This window comes from Poecilia formosa, unplaced genomic scaffold, assembly GCF_000485575.1.
Source record: "Poecilia formosa unplaced genomic scaffold, Poecilia_formosa-5.1.2 Scaffold37, whole genome shotgun sequence".
NCBI classification, from domain to species: Eukaryota; Metazoa; Chordata; class Actinopteri; order Cyprinodontiformes; family Poeciliidae; genus Poecilia; species Poecilia formosa.
The window spans coordinates 2,732,167-2,746,504 of record NW_006799976.1 but is presented as its reverse complement, the minus strand read 5'-3'; the positions used below and the strand labels follow the sequence as shown (position 1 = coordinate 2,746,504).

General features: G+C 40.1%; 1 protein-coding gene across 1 annotated transcript in view; it reads left to right on the top strand.

Annotated features, from left to right (window-relative positions):
• The window catches only part of sh3rf1 (SH3 domain containing ring finger 1), a 42,547-nt gene that overhangs the window by 19,760 nt on the left and 8,449 nt on the right, over positions 1-14,338 (top strand). Inside the window, exons 3-6 of the mRNA XM_007550728.2 lie at positions 5,362-5,637; positions 6,184-6,279; positions 7,885-8,190; positions 12,226-12,336. Coding sequence (XP_007550790.1) covers positions 5,362-5,637; positions 6,184-6,279; positions 7,885-8,190; positions 12,226-12,336 — 789 coding nt within the window. The remainder of the gene's footprint in view (positions 1-5,361; positions 5,638-6,183; positions 6,280-7,884; positions 8,191-12,225; positions 12,337-14,338) is intronic.

Below are 14,338 nucleotides of genomic sequence, written 5' to 3'. Positions count from 1 at the left end.
TGTTGCTCTCATGAGTTTCCTAGCAGCGCTGCTGATTGCCTCTCTTTATCTGTTCTTGTATTATAAATGAACAAAGTGCAGTGAAGTAGTGGGGAAAAAGCCTGCCCTACAGTGGTCAATAAAAATGCCATTAGGAATCAATTAAACTAATCCGTCTGTAATGGAATCAAGCTGAACTTTGTTGTGAATTTTTTCCCCCCCGTCTTCACTCTCATAATGTGTCAGTTCTTGCACTCGGTGCAGCGCTGACGACGACACCCACAACAATCTGCTGCCTGGTTGTAAAAAGGCAGCTTGCCCTCTAACGCTCTCTCTCATTCTCTCTCCGAATGCTTAACAAGCCTGGATTTGCTCGTAGCAGCACAGTGGCCAGACTAACCCCAACGCTACACACGCACCGTTTTGGCAGAAGTACCCCCGGCTCATTCTCCGAGCCCCCGCTGAGATTCTGGATGTGCCCATATGGGAGTGGAGTCATGTCTGACACTTGCTGGTTGGGGGTAAAGGTTCCAGTCTGCTGTGGTTGCACACTGCTCCCAGACTGCTGATGGAGCAAAAGTTACCGCATCCTTAGCTGTTAAGATATGCTGTTGTTCAAGTCCAATTCATTTACGTTGCTTACTTTGTGTGGATCACGTAGTTTTATTTGGGCTTTTGAGCACCAAGGAAGGCATATTTTGTCTTTAATATGGTTGTAAAAAATCAAAACAACAAAGGTTGTAAAATGAAGCTGTTTGCTTAGACTAAGTGTAGTCCTGCATGCCTGCTTTTCGTTTTAAATGCCTGTTTACTCACTCCTTGTGCTGTACAGCACCACACATGGGTAATTCACTTATAGCCCAGCGCTGTGGAAGAGAACATTATAACAGTAAAATCCCTTTAGCACACAGGTCTAACTGCATTAGCTGCAAAACACCAGCTGATGTCCTCAGACGGGGACGGGTTTCTGTTTTTCCCTTCATCTTTAAGTTCTCTCTTTTGCTCACTGAAATGAACAGTTGGATTCAAGGAAGAGAAGCAAACTTATGAAAACAGATTCTCCTTCATGACACATTTTTGAACGTTTTCTTATTTGGCTGATGTGTTTAATGTAGCAAAAAAAGATTGAATAAATGTTTTTTTTAATGTTGAGAACTAGACACACTGAGGTTTATCTGGTTTCCAAACCTATAGCCAATTATGATTGTTATTTAAGAACTATAATATAGGAAGAAAAAGAAACAAGATTCAGAATATTTTTGCAGGCTTTTTGCAATGATTGGTCATTATTTGTGCTAGGAGAAGAAGCAAGGAAAATAGTTTTTAGCATTGTGAAATAAAGTATTGTAGAGTTTAGCATTTAGCAAAGTTAGCATTATTTAAACATCCTTTTATGTTTGTATTCCCTGGGGAAAGTAGACCTTTAACTTTTAGTTTTAGAAGTAGCTACCGCTTCTAATCTGTTTAAAAAAACAATTAAAGCATTGCTTCATTGCACATCAGATCTGTCAGTATTTTGAATAAGTACCTTCTCCTAATCCCACTTGTGTTTTGCCATCCAGATGGATTAATTCATTTTTTTAAACTTACTTCTTATGGTGTTTATAATTATTTCCTTGTTTTGTATTGATTTGTATTTTTTGTATTTATTGACAAAATTTGTGAAGTTGTCATTTTAACCTTGTTTGTATGACTTTTGTTAATTTTTAGCGAGATAAATTACTCATTGTCCAAGGACAACAGATGGAAAATAGGCTATTGCAAATATGTTAATTAACATTCATTGCCCCAAACAAATAAATTAAATATTTCTAAATCCAATATTTTTCATAGCAGAAAAATATTAGGTTGAATATTCAATATTCAAATATTCATACCGGGTTGAATATTCAAAAATAATGAAACCGTGACCTGGCGACCTTTAGCTATGATGGGTTCACAAAAACACGGATTGTTGAGATTTCCACTAGCAGGTCTGAGGCTTTGACAGATTCTGGTCTGAGACCATCGGTGCTACTTTTTTCTAACATTTTTCAAATGATCTCTATTTTTCCAGGTCCTGGAAAAATAGATGTTTTCCATCTAATGTTACGATACACATGCGTGGTGGAGAAAGCTCAATTGGCACGACAACAGTGATGGGTTTTTTGTTCCGCATTGTGCTATTGTGGCCTGTGGATTGGTTTAACATATTAGTTTTAAAGAAACATAAGCCTCTTGTGGCCTGTACATTGGCTTTTTGTTTTCTTAGGCCAAAGTGGGTTATTGCTGTTGTGGGTAATCGTGTATTATAAATCTTTAAAGAGGTTGTAAGTCACTTGAAGTTGGCTGTGTGTACTCTTGTTAAGTAGCAGCAGTCTTACAGTGGCGTATGATCCTGTAATCACTACGGCAGTCTCTCCGCTCATTTTTCAAACCATCGGCGAAGACGGAGGAATAAAAGATAATCGTCCTGGTGCTGAATTGTTCTGTAGTTGCTCTTTTTTTATTGGAGCATAAAATCGAGGGAGATTCATCACGAGATGCGCTCTGTTCGAGTCTCGTCCTGTTTCTGGAGACAGACTAATAGCAATAAAAGCTTGATCTATCTGTATACGCTTGTGTGTTTGAGATGTTTTTAGGAGATTCCTGTGATACTAGCTCACTTTTGTTTGTTTTTTCCTCGAGCGCAGCCTCCTTTGCTCTGCATCTGCACACTTCTCTATGCTGCCTGATTCTAGAAACAACAACACTGTCTCTGTGGACACGCACCGGATATTAGCCACCCCCCTGAGCTATCTTCCAGCCCCAGTTTTACCCTGTCTTTCCCCCCTCACTAACTCGTTCTTCCAGAGCCCCCTACAGACAGTCTCCTGATTTTTTTTCCCCCTCCCCTCCCTGTTACTCTCACTGCATCTAGCCAAGTGAAACATGGAAATTTAGCTCTGCTGACAACACCTCTTTTATGACTCCAGACAGCAGGACCTAAACTCAGCTTAGAAATGGGCAGTAAAGGTCTGAGAATAGCACAAAGTGTCAGTTAATATGTTGACTACAAAGCTTGAGTGAGAAATAATAAAAACACAAAACAATTATACTTTTAACCGGCTAATTCAAACTGTTATGTTTGTAAGTAGATTATTTATTGGCTGCAGTCACAGAAATAAATTGCATAATACGGCTGACTTTGGACACAGGCTTTATTGCGCCTGGTTGTACACAGAAGCGATTACAAATGTCGCCGTTTCACGAGAACAAGCATTTCATATTTACCATGTAATTGGATTTCACTTTATTTTGTTTAACCTGAACCCGTTCTGTCATTTGAAACAAAAATGTCAAAGCTTTAACTTTCAAAAGCCTTGTTTTTTTCCCCTCTGAAAAAGCAGAGAGGCCCAGCTCCAGCGCAGTGTCCAAGGGGCCGCAGCGCACCCCTCGTCTCCCCGTCTTCTCCACAGGCCGGACCGGCGGCAGAGCCGCAGTGTGATTGGCTCTGTGCTTCAGACTGTGTGATTCTCTGCAGCAGGGTAATGTCACCCTGGTTCACCATCACAGCTCATTCTGTACTTTTATTCTCCTCTGAGCCTTTAAACGGTTCATTAGTCTTTAACAAGACTGCAGAGCCCACTCCAAACTCCGCATTAACCCCTCCGTGTCTGGCTCCGTCTCGGACTTTCAGCGCACACTTTGGGTCTCTTTCTGTCGTCCCAACGGTAATTTTTCAATTTTGGCTTCGGAGTTCAGATCAGATTGACTGAAGGTGTTTGGGATTCTGATCACTGTGGACTGCGACCAGCAGCAGCGGGGTCGGTAGTGTGGGGGTTGTTTTGGACCAAAGCCTTTCTCATGGACCCCCTCACTGAATAGAGAACATTGATGCTTCACTATCCTCACTAGCGTTCCCTCTTTCCCTGGATTGTCATTCCCTGAATGAGCCTTTCAGGACTGCAGGCTTGCAGGCCTGGATACAAAACCTTCCTCTGCTTATTAAAACGCACAGAGCCCTGCGTACTTTCAAGCCCCCAGTCAGAAGTTACAGAATCAGCCAGGCTCATACTGTAGCAGAGATGCTCTGATTAGTTACTTCAGCCTGTAGGAGAGCTGCTGTGTCCATGTGCTAGCTGCCCGAGTTTCACACATTTGTGTAGGTTATGTTAATATTATTAAAACGTAAATGGATCAAACTTAAACCAGACAAGCTCATAATCATCTGTTTATCACTTGAAAACAATACAACCCACATTGTCGCCTTTTAAATGAAGGGTGTCATTGCATCTTTTTCCATTTGGTGGTGACTGAACTCAAGCCTGCATTTATTTATTTCCAATTCAAACGTGTTATATGGGTATTTCTGATTGTGCAGGCTTTTTACTTGTACATACATAAATAATACTGGCTTCACTTCATGTTTTTGTAACAAATATTACAGATAAATGTAGAGAAATAATCAAATAAAAAAATTAAATAAAGTGGTTCTTTTTTTAGCTGGTTCCCGATTCAACTTTTTCACTTTCAATACAATATCGATATTGGAGTATTGGTCAATATCGTTATTGACCTGATATGATATTAGCATGAATCATACATACTTTTATTGCTTATTTTGCAGTATAGATTGTTAGAGAATGCCTAATCAGGTGAAATTACTCAGAAAACAATAGTAAACAACAAAACGTATTAGAACAACTGATCCATTTATTAATGGGTCTCCATGCGAAATACAAAGCGCTGCTGGATAGAAATGCTGCTATCCAGACTGAATGCTGGAGCAGAGTGCATCCATCTGTGTGTATAAGAAATTTTCTGACCAATGTAATCCGATACCTGGGTTTTGACTCTCCAGCTGATTTCCGATACCAATATCGGATCATACACATAAGACAGAAGAACAGCACTGAAAATGTCTTATAGACCTTGATGTCATGTGTGAGTTAGAAAATAGGGTTCAACTAATACTTAAAAGAAAAATTAAATGAGTATTGAGTTTAATGTAAGTGACATTGGTAAAGCTGCAATCTGCATGTATTCCATGGTAAAATCTGAGATTTCTGAAAACGGGCAGAGGTTCAAAGCTCAGCCAGATGAAATTGAGCAGCTTCTTTCTCCGGTCAGTCTTCCTGTTATCTGTGAAGACTTGCTCTTGCTCGCTCTCTCGTAGCTTAAGTAAACTGCAGTCATGTCTCCATTTAGTTGAACATATCGCTGCCTTTAAATTGCTCACATATCTGAGCTTCCTCTGGCTATATGCCGACTGTCACAGATGCCGACAGTCATTAACTTTGATGATTTATTACTCTGTAACAGCACTGAGCAGTGAGACTTAGCAGCACTAAGTGTTCTGAAAAAAATCTGATTCTTCAATTAAGCTAAAAATTTATTTTACAAATCTCTGTGCCACTTCAGGGAATGCCCCAGCTTCCCTGTGCCAAGGCGCTGTACAACTATGACGGCAAAGAACCTGGAGACCTCAAATTCAGCAAAGGCGACATAATCATCCTGCGCCGGCAAGTGGATGAGAACTGGTACCACGGCGAGATGGGCGGAGTCCACGGCTTCTTCCCCACTAACTTCGTTCAGGTCATCAAGCCTCTGCCGCAGCCGCCGCCTCAGTGCAAAGCTCTGTACGACTTTGAACTGAAAGACAAAGAGGCCGACAAGGACTGCCTGCCCTTCTGTAAGGTGAGAACGCCGCAGACGTTCAGCAGCCGCTCTCCTGCCACATAGCCAGCGCAGTAAAACCAAAATACCTCTCATTACAGTGACGCTTCTGCCTTGTAGGCCTTCATTTTCTGGAGTTATGTGCGTGTCAGAACGTCAGGCTTTTTAAATGAAACACCCACAGCAACGTTTTGGATTTTCAGCCGGGCCTCTTGATGAGCAGCTGTAATTAGGCTGGAGAGAATGAATGGCGTACAGAGTGAGGCATCGCTTAACTACAGTAATTAAGCTGCTTTGTTTATCCAGCTGCTGGGTCATAAGTTGATTGTTTTGGATTCTGTCATCAATTTATATGCCACACGAGCAACACCAGAAACAAGGTCGGAAAGTGTCTCATCTGATGGGCTGTTTTTAGTCGCAGGGTATGTTCTGTTTCAGAAACCCCAAAAACTCTTCTCCTGCTCATTATTTCTGCTCTGAAGTTCACTCCCTAAGGTTGAGCAATGCTCTGCGCTGGATACCAACCCTTATTTACATTTTTTTTTCCTCTCTGTTGTGTTATTCTAGGATGATATCCTGACCGTGATCCGCAGAGTTGATGAAAACTGGGCTGAGGGAATGCTGGGAGATAAAATTGGAATTTTCCCCATCTCATACGTGGAGGTAAGGGTGTAACTTCATTCTTGTGATGAAACTCACAGTCAGATGTCTGGGATTTTGATCATGGTCTAATTTTATTCTTATTTAGTTATTCATTTAAATCTTTGTAAGTTTATGAAACACAAGTGTTTTCTGTGTAAGGATCTTTTTCTCTTAGAAACGGTCAGTGTCTCGTCTTGTCGGAGTCATTTCTTTTAACCTTTATAGCATTTCATTCCTTTGTACTTAGCTACTGCGTATGATTTTTTTTTTCCTTTGTATTTTTTAATTATGGTGGTAACTAGTCAAAGAAAAGTTCAAGTTTCATGTATAAATAAATTTAAATGCATTTGACCCATGGATGCATCAGTATGAAAATGTACTATTGCTGTTATGGCCAATTGGTGATATTTACCGACATTTTATGTATCGTATATCATCACTTTACTAAAATAATGGTCCAAGTAATTTTTTTACCAAAATAAACTTCAACGAGATGGAAACAAATATCAGCTATTAATATTGGTCTAGTTTTATTTATCGGACCAATACTGATATGTTAAAAAATGACTAATATCGGCTGATACTGATGTTGGTGCCGATAATATCATGCATCTTTATATTAATCTCCCGTAATGTCGTGTTTCTCCCTGTTTCTGTCATTTGTTGGTCAGATTCCTCTTCATGGTCGGGACTAAACATGGAACGTAACTTTATTTGTTTATGTTTTAGTATAAAATGACCAAAACTACAGAGGCAGGAAACACTGGTGATTTGGTTTACTGGTCAGAAGCGATCTTGTCTATATATTCAGGAAAAATAAATACAAGCAAAATATGTTTAAAGTTATTTTAGCCTGGGAGTATTTTACAGTATAAATCCCCTCCTCCTCTGGTTTCACTGTGATTGTATTCATTGTTAATGTTGTGAGGGACAGAATTGAGAAATGGCTCATTCTGTAAATTTTTAAACAATGAAAGTTCAGCATGAAGAAGGAATATTTAGGTCATTGCATTTTTCCTTTCCTCTGGGCCATTTGTTTTCATCTGAAGTTGATTTATTGTATGATTTGGTACTTGTCTGCCTTTTTAATGTCTTGACATTTCAGTTACTAACCCAGACAGACTCCCCACTCGATTGCTCTGAAACATTTTAGGGTTTCAGTCTTTTAAGTAAAAAGAGCTGCTTGGGGCAAGAGATGATGGCAAGTAGTTCAAGCACCCTGTGATTAACCAAAACTGCTGCTTTGATTTTTACCTTCGTCTTTCACTCGCACGTTATGTTGCCTAAGTCTCGAAACCTGCAGTTTATCAGCTGGCTGAGACCAATAAGCTTCCTTAAAATAAAGTTGGTCCTGCTTGTAGAAGCAGCAGTATTTCTGATAATATGTTGATGAAGTAGAAATTCAGACACTGTTAAGATGAAGGTCATTAATGCTTCATCAGAGATCCAACTTTTTCTGCACATTCAGTTTTGGTAAATCTTTGACCTACCAACTATGGCATTACTTTAAGGGCTAAAATGTAAGAAAATATAGGCCAGTCAACTGCAGGTCAGATTTCAAAACAATTTTCCTCTGTTAGTGATTTTCTCTTTGTTGCCCCCCCTGCTTCTCATATTCTTCCATAGTTCAACTCTGCAGCCCGCCAGCTCATAGAGTTGGACAAGCCATCCGACTCCAGTGGAGAGTCCATTGAAGGGGCCTCCCTGGGACCCCAGAGCAACGGCGCCCAGCGACCAGGGGAGAAGAAGAACACCAAGAAACGACATTCCTTCACTTCTCTCACCATGTCCCACAAACCCATGCTCGCTCCCCCGCCACAGCGCCACTCCATGGAGATTAGCGGCCCGGTCCTCATCAGCTCCAGCAACCCCACCGCAGCCGCCCGGATCGGAGAGATCAGCGGGGGGCTTTCCTGCAGCGCACCTTCACAGGTAGGATGGTCAGCAGGAGATGCATGGAGGAGTAGTTTTCCTGGATTTTGTTAATTTCTGACTTGTTAGTTTGGGCAGTGAGTTCTCGTCTTCACAATTCTATTAAAGGGGCAGTATTGTGTAAAAACGACTTTACATCATGTTATGATATTATTGCCTCATCAAAAGCACACCTGGTGTGTTGCCTTGCTTCTTTCATGCATGTTTGAGAAATCCTTTAATCTCCCGTGGCAACCATTCAGCTGTAAAAAACAGCTGGGTGAACTGAGAGCTGCCTCACAGAGCAGCCCTCTCTCCATAATTCCCCACTCAGCTCCTTCAGACTAGCCAGCAGCAATTAGCAGACACCTGGTGGAACTGAGCATCTGCTGAACTCATTATAGGAGCTACTGCTCAGTGCAACCCTGGTTAAATCATTGTTAAAGGGTTAATAGAGGAGCCATGTTGTGATGACTTCCTGGGAGTGGAGTTTTAGAAAGAGCAGGAGTTTCTTAAAGTGACAGAGGCCCAATTTGAAGACATTAACCTACAAAGCCGAATTTCCTACATGTCATATTTTTATAACAATTATAGTTAACATAGTTACTGGATTGTGCCATAAAATGCCTGGAAAATACATAATGTAGCCTCTTTAATTTTGTTACTTTTTTTATTGTTACTATTGGAGCGATTAGACAAAATAAAGTAGCGCTTGGCTTCAGTCTGTTGGCATCCTGTGGGTGTGGTGTGTGTGTCAGTCGGTTTTGGCGCCAACCACTAATCAGCTCCGTCTAAGCCAGTTCCTAACTAGTCAGCGTTTGAGATCCACCATCAGCCTTTAATGACGAGCCGAAAGCCAAGACCAGTCAATTACTTGTTCACTCACCTGTGGGAGCATTTATCATATGGCTGGCACAGCAATCTATTTCTGTTTTCATGCAAAATATAAGTTAGAAAAAAGTGCAACTACTGCAAAGTACTACAGGAACTTGTTTAATCAGTTTCTTCAGTTTTTATCTTCAAACTGAAAAAAAATATGGGAGTAATTTAATGTAGGAGATGATAAATGAGCACTTTTGTTTTGGTTCAGCATGTACTGTCTACTGGTGAGCTGACAGGAGAGACATGACTTCAGATCATAAGTTTTGTTTGTCTTATTTAGGTGTTTTTATCATTCTTTAATTGGCCAGTAATGCATATAGTTGGGACTTTAATGTATCTAACATTTGAATGGAGTGCAGTTAATGTGATATTTATCAGATAAAAAATAAAAAGTTTTGATTATTGGAGAAAAATATATATTTTTTTAAATCAAATAACCAGTTTATAAACTATTTTTTAATTTGGAGGTTTGGTAGATGCTTTGGCCTGTAGCTTTGAGATTTTTTTGTTGAACTTTATTTCTTGAGGGAACAAAACAAATTGCTGCTTTGCATTTTTCTTTCTTTTTTTTCTAAATGTGATTGTTAAACTAATTGTATTATTTGGTGTATTCCTCTCTCCATCTCCTAGACAATGTAACATTTTGGGGTTCACCTTGGATTTAACCTTTGGGATTTCTCACCAAATACAAAACTCTGACATGAACAGAGGTTTTTTTTTACTACTTTAATCTGGTTAAAACTGATGATCTGAACCAGTTCAGTAAACTCCAACAATATGGCCATTATAAAGGGTCCAACATTCAAGCATTTATTCAAGACTCTCAATTTAGCTTCTCTTATTTTCCCAACCTTTTTTTCCCTCAAAGCTCCACTTTCCTCCTTTGAACATGGAGACAAATGTCCCTTTCTCTGTCTTTGTACCAAGCAAACTATTATTGATTTTAGAAACTTAAAGTCATCCATATGCGACTCGACTCATCCACAGAAATGACTCCAGCTTAGCCCCCAAGGTTTCCACACCAAGCTGCTCTGTGGTTTCTACTTGCTGGCAGAGCAGTCTTGATTCGGTGCTTTAAGGCCAGAAAAACAGACGTGTCGAGATAAACAAAACAATTACTTTGATGTCGCTTTAAACTGCCGAAGTGGCTGAGCATAAAGATCCCGGGAACTTTTTGCGAATAGGCCTCCTTTAACATGCGCCATGAATTTATCATTTGTTTTTCCAGACAGAATCTCACTAGCATTGTCACCGCTTTGAGTATTTTCTCTTCTCTTACAACATTATTTATATTCAACAATGACTGGCATTAAAAAAATAACACGGGTTTGGTTTGTGAATAATATGAAACACAGACGACGACTCTCTTGCCGCACGAATGTCCTACTTCCATCGACTTTGAGTTTTCATTCAGCTTGTTTTTTTATTACTGTCTGTGTTTTTGTGTACTTTTTTCTCTGGAACATATTTGCTTTGATGCGTTTAGACTTTCTGCAAATCTCTGCACCAAAACCTCCTGTTAACTTCTACCATTAAATGTTCCTGAGTTTTCTGAGACAAACACAGAGCTCCTCTGCAGCAAAGCCTCTCCTGAGGATGTTTTTCTGAGCATGTTGTTGTTTCTGTAGAGATGCACCGATCGATCATCCAATTGTCCCTTGTTTGCCTCTGATTAGTGATCTGTTATAAAACAGAAATAAAAGAAAATCTGTTTCATCTTTCATTTAGTGCATAGAAACTATAATCTGTATGGTTGTATCCATTAAATTTGATGCACTCAGTTTTGAGTTCAATAAAAATTAGTGATGAATCGATGTGAAAATTTGGGCTAATAAGACACCTTGAAAAAAAAAAAAGACCACTGCTGATTCACTTTTGCTTCTCTGCTTCAGTTAAACTCCCCACAATCCTTTGCTGCAACACTTTCACTGTCAAATGACCAGACAAATATCACATGACTAACCTCTTCCCCTAACTCTCCAGAAACAAACGCCAACAAGCTGGAAATAAAATATTGGTTATCAGCTCAGTTTTACTCATCGAACCATTGACTAATATCAACAAATAACGATGTTCATGCTGATTTATCGTCCTCCTCTAATCAAAATCGGATCTAATCTAGTAACTTCTTCTTTTTTGCTTTGATTTGAAGCTACTATCTATACCTGCAATGCATTTGTTTTCCTTAAAATATCAAATTAGATCTGGTCAAAATGGTTATCAGCAGGCTAAGTTTCAAAGATAATCATAAATCCGTATTGGCCTGGAGAAGCATGATTGGGGCATTTCTGATTTACTATGTACGAGTTTCAGCCATACAGGCTCCCAGAGAACCTGTGTGTGGCTGTAAAGCGATCTTCTCCACTGACAACACAACAGATTTTTAAGCACATGACTGTTTTTTGGGGGAGGCGGAATCACAACACAAAGACTGTTCTGCCTCTGCATTCCCAGTCTCTTTCCCTTTGCATGCACTTGTCGTCTTTCCACCAAAAAATAAACAAAACGAACAAACAAAAAGAAGAAAATAACAAAGATAAGCCCAAGATCCCCAGAAGATTCTAGAAATCTCCGTTTTCTAAGAACCTTCATTTAGCGAGCTGCTTCTCCGAGGTGCCTGCGAGCGCACGGCTGCATCCCGCTCCCAGAGAGGCTCACCTTTAGGAGGCGAATCTGTCTGGATCAGCCAGCCGTGGAGAGTCACCGAGCTACAGGGGCATATTGTGTGTCCCAACAGTGTTGCCTTGTTACCAGGACACCACAGTGACTCGGGTGGATGACCGACCGGGAAAGCCCCCCCTTCCTCTGCCCGCTAATAACATGCCCAATGAAATACCCTTGTGTGTGATCACCTGACTCCTTTCGACCAATCGGACCGCGTGGCGAGCGTCGTGGTCAAAGCTCGGATACAAAGCCACATGTGTTCTGTGTTGCTCAGTGGGTCATTTACACAATGTGACAGGAGAGGGATTTTTTTCTCTTTTAATGAAATCCTGGCACACAGTGTAACTCTCCAAGTAATGAGACTGCGTTAATGGTCAGTGTGTAATTGTATTGTATGTCTAATTAATCAGATAATTGGTTACAATAATGTGTTCACTGGAGGGTGTCCGGTTTCTTATTGGATGAGAGGAGTGTGTGTTAAATAGTCAGCATTTCTCTTTGCTTTGACAGGTACATATTTGCACAACGGGACTAATAGTGACCCCACCCCCTAGCAGTCCGGTTACCACAGCAACGGTCTTCACGTTTCCTTCAGAGACGAGCTACACCTCCATCGCTTTGGTAGGTCGAACATGGACGAGCTGTTGAAGCTTTACCAGTTCAATAGATTCCCACTTTGGAAGTTTCATAAATGTTTAGGGGTAATTAAAAAAACTTGTTCATATCACTTAGACATTTTCACTTTTTGTCACTTTACAACCAGAAAGGCGAAGTTTTTTATTGGGATTTTATTTAAGAGATCAACAGAGAAAGTAGTGCATGATTCCAGGTTTACAAATAAAAGTCTAAGGTTAAGGCTGGGCGACAAATCAATTTTATCCATGAATCAAATTTTCTGTTTTTGAAGATTTAATTTTTTATTTTTTTTTCACCAATGCACTTTCTGGGTCTCCAGAGTGAGGAACTAACATCTTGTTTGACAAGCGTGTTTTACAACTTCTGTTTACTTTGACTTTGAATTCAGGTGAACTTGCACAACAAATTAATGCCAGATATTTTCTGTTTAATCTATTTAAAATCAGAAATTGAATTTGACATTAAAGAATTAGAGATTTTATTTAAGCCACATCGCCCAGCCCTGTTTAAGGTGCAATTTGATATTCTAAAATAAAATCCAATGCAACCAGTTGCCCTCTCTTTCATCTCATTAGTAAATTTCGATGAACTAATTGGTTCCAGTTTAAATGCAGTTGTCTTTTAAAGGTCTCGGAGCATGACACAACCAACCAAGACAAGGTGGTCAAAATGACAGACAGGGTGACAAGATTAGTCATTGGAGAAGCAGCAAGAGAAAACAGTAAAAACCCCGATTTCAAAGCTGTGGAAGAAACTTGGTGGTGGCAGCATGGTGATGTGGGAATGCTTTTTTTTTCTTTTTTTTTTTCTTTTTCTTTTTTGGTGCAGACCCAGTTCATGTTTGGGCTGTATGCAGAGGTTATCCTGTAAGAATACCCGAGTGCAAAGGAACGGAGACTTGGTTGGATTGATGGGTGACATGGACTTAGAATTTTCTTGCAATATTTTGTGGTACTATTGTGATAAAGATAAAAATTACGGTGAAAAACTGTTACATTTTTAGATCTCTTGGTTGATGTGACTGCATGTCACAGCATTCACATTGGCAAAAACACAAATCCTGTTTTTGAAAAACATTCCCATTTGAAATAGGCTTCTTCAGGACGCCACTCACTTAAAGTGTAACTTATATCACCAAACGGCACACAATAAACTTTTTTTTTTTTTTTTTTTTCATTTAATATAATTACATTTCTTGATGCTCTCGTGGAATACATCTGATCTCGTGGAGCTTAATGTAATTTGAAAAGAGGAACATCAGTCTGTAAAGGTGATGGAGATGCAACCCTAAAGTCTTATAGGTTGAACTGAGTTTACTCAGGGCTGTGAATATAAATATTTACATTTTGCTAAAAAAAATATTGAAATTTTTTTTCCACTTTACAATTATGCTCTGCTTAGCGTTGGTATGTGACGTAAAATCCCAGTAAGGCACATTAAACTTCGTGGTTGGAATGCAACAAAAAGCCAAAGGTTAATGGGTGTGACCATCTACAGTGCCTTTACAAGGCACTGTAGATGGTCGAGCGTGTAAAAATGACCATAAAATTGTGCTTTAAAAAAACAACTCTTTCCTAGAGATATTTTGATAGTCCACAAAGCCTTAAAAGTTTCATTAAAACGTCCTGCAGGCCGCTGAAAACAGCACGTACACTTCCTGTCTTTCCGTGCGTCCGCTCTGGTATGCAGAGTTATTGAATGAGCAGGAATGTTGTACACAAAAGGTTGAGCTCTCCGCGTCACTTGGGAAACCTACATGATGTTTTTGTACACATGATTTCTCCAGCCTGCAGGCAACCTAATTACCTCAGCTCAAGCGTCGGCAGCGAACCGTGGAGCAGATCGACGCTGGCGTGCACACGTAGACCCGCACACACACACCACAGGGCTGTCTGAGCGCCACTCTCCTCCCCCAGCCTGTCATGGAAGCTATTACTCTGCTGCTTGCTGCTGCCAGTGTTCGACTCAGGGAACTTCTGAGTAGAAG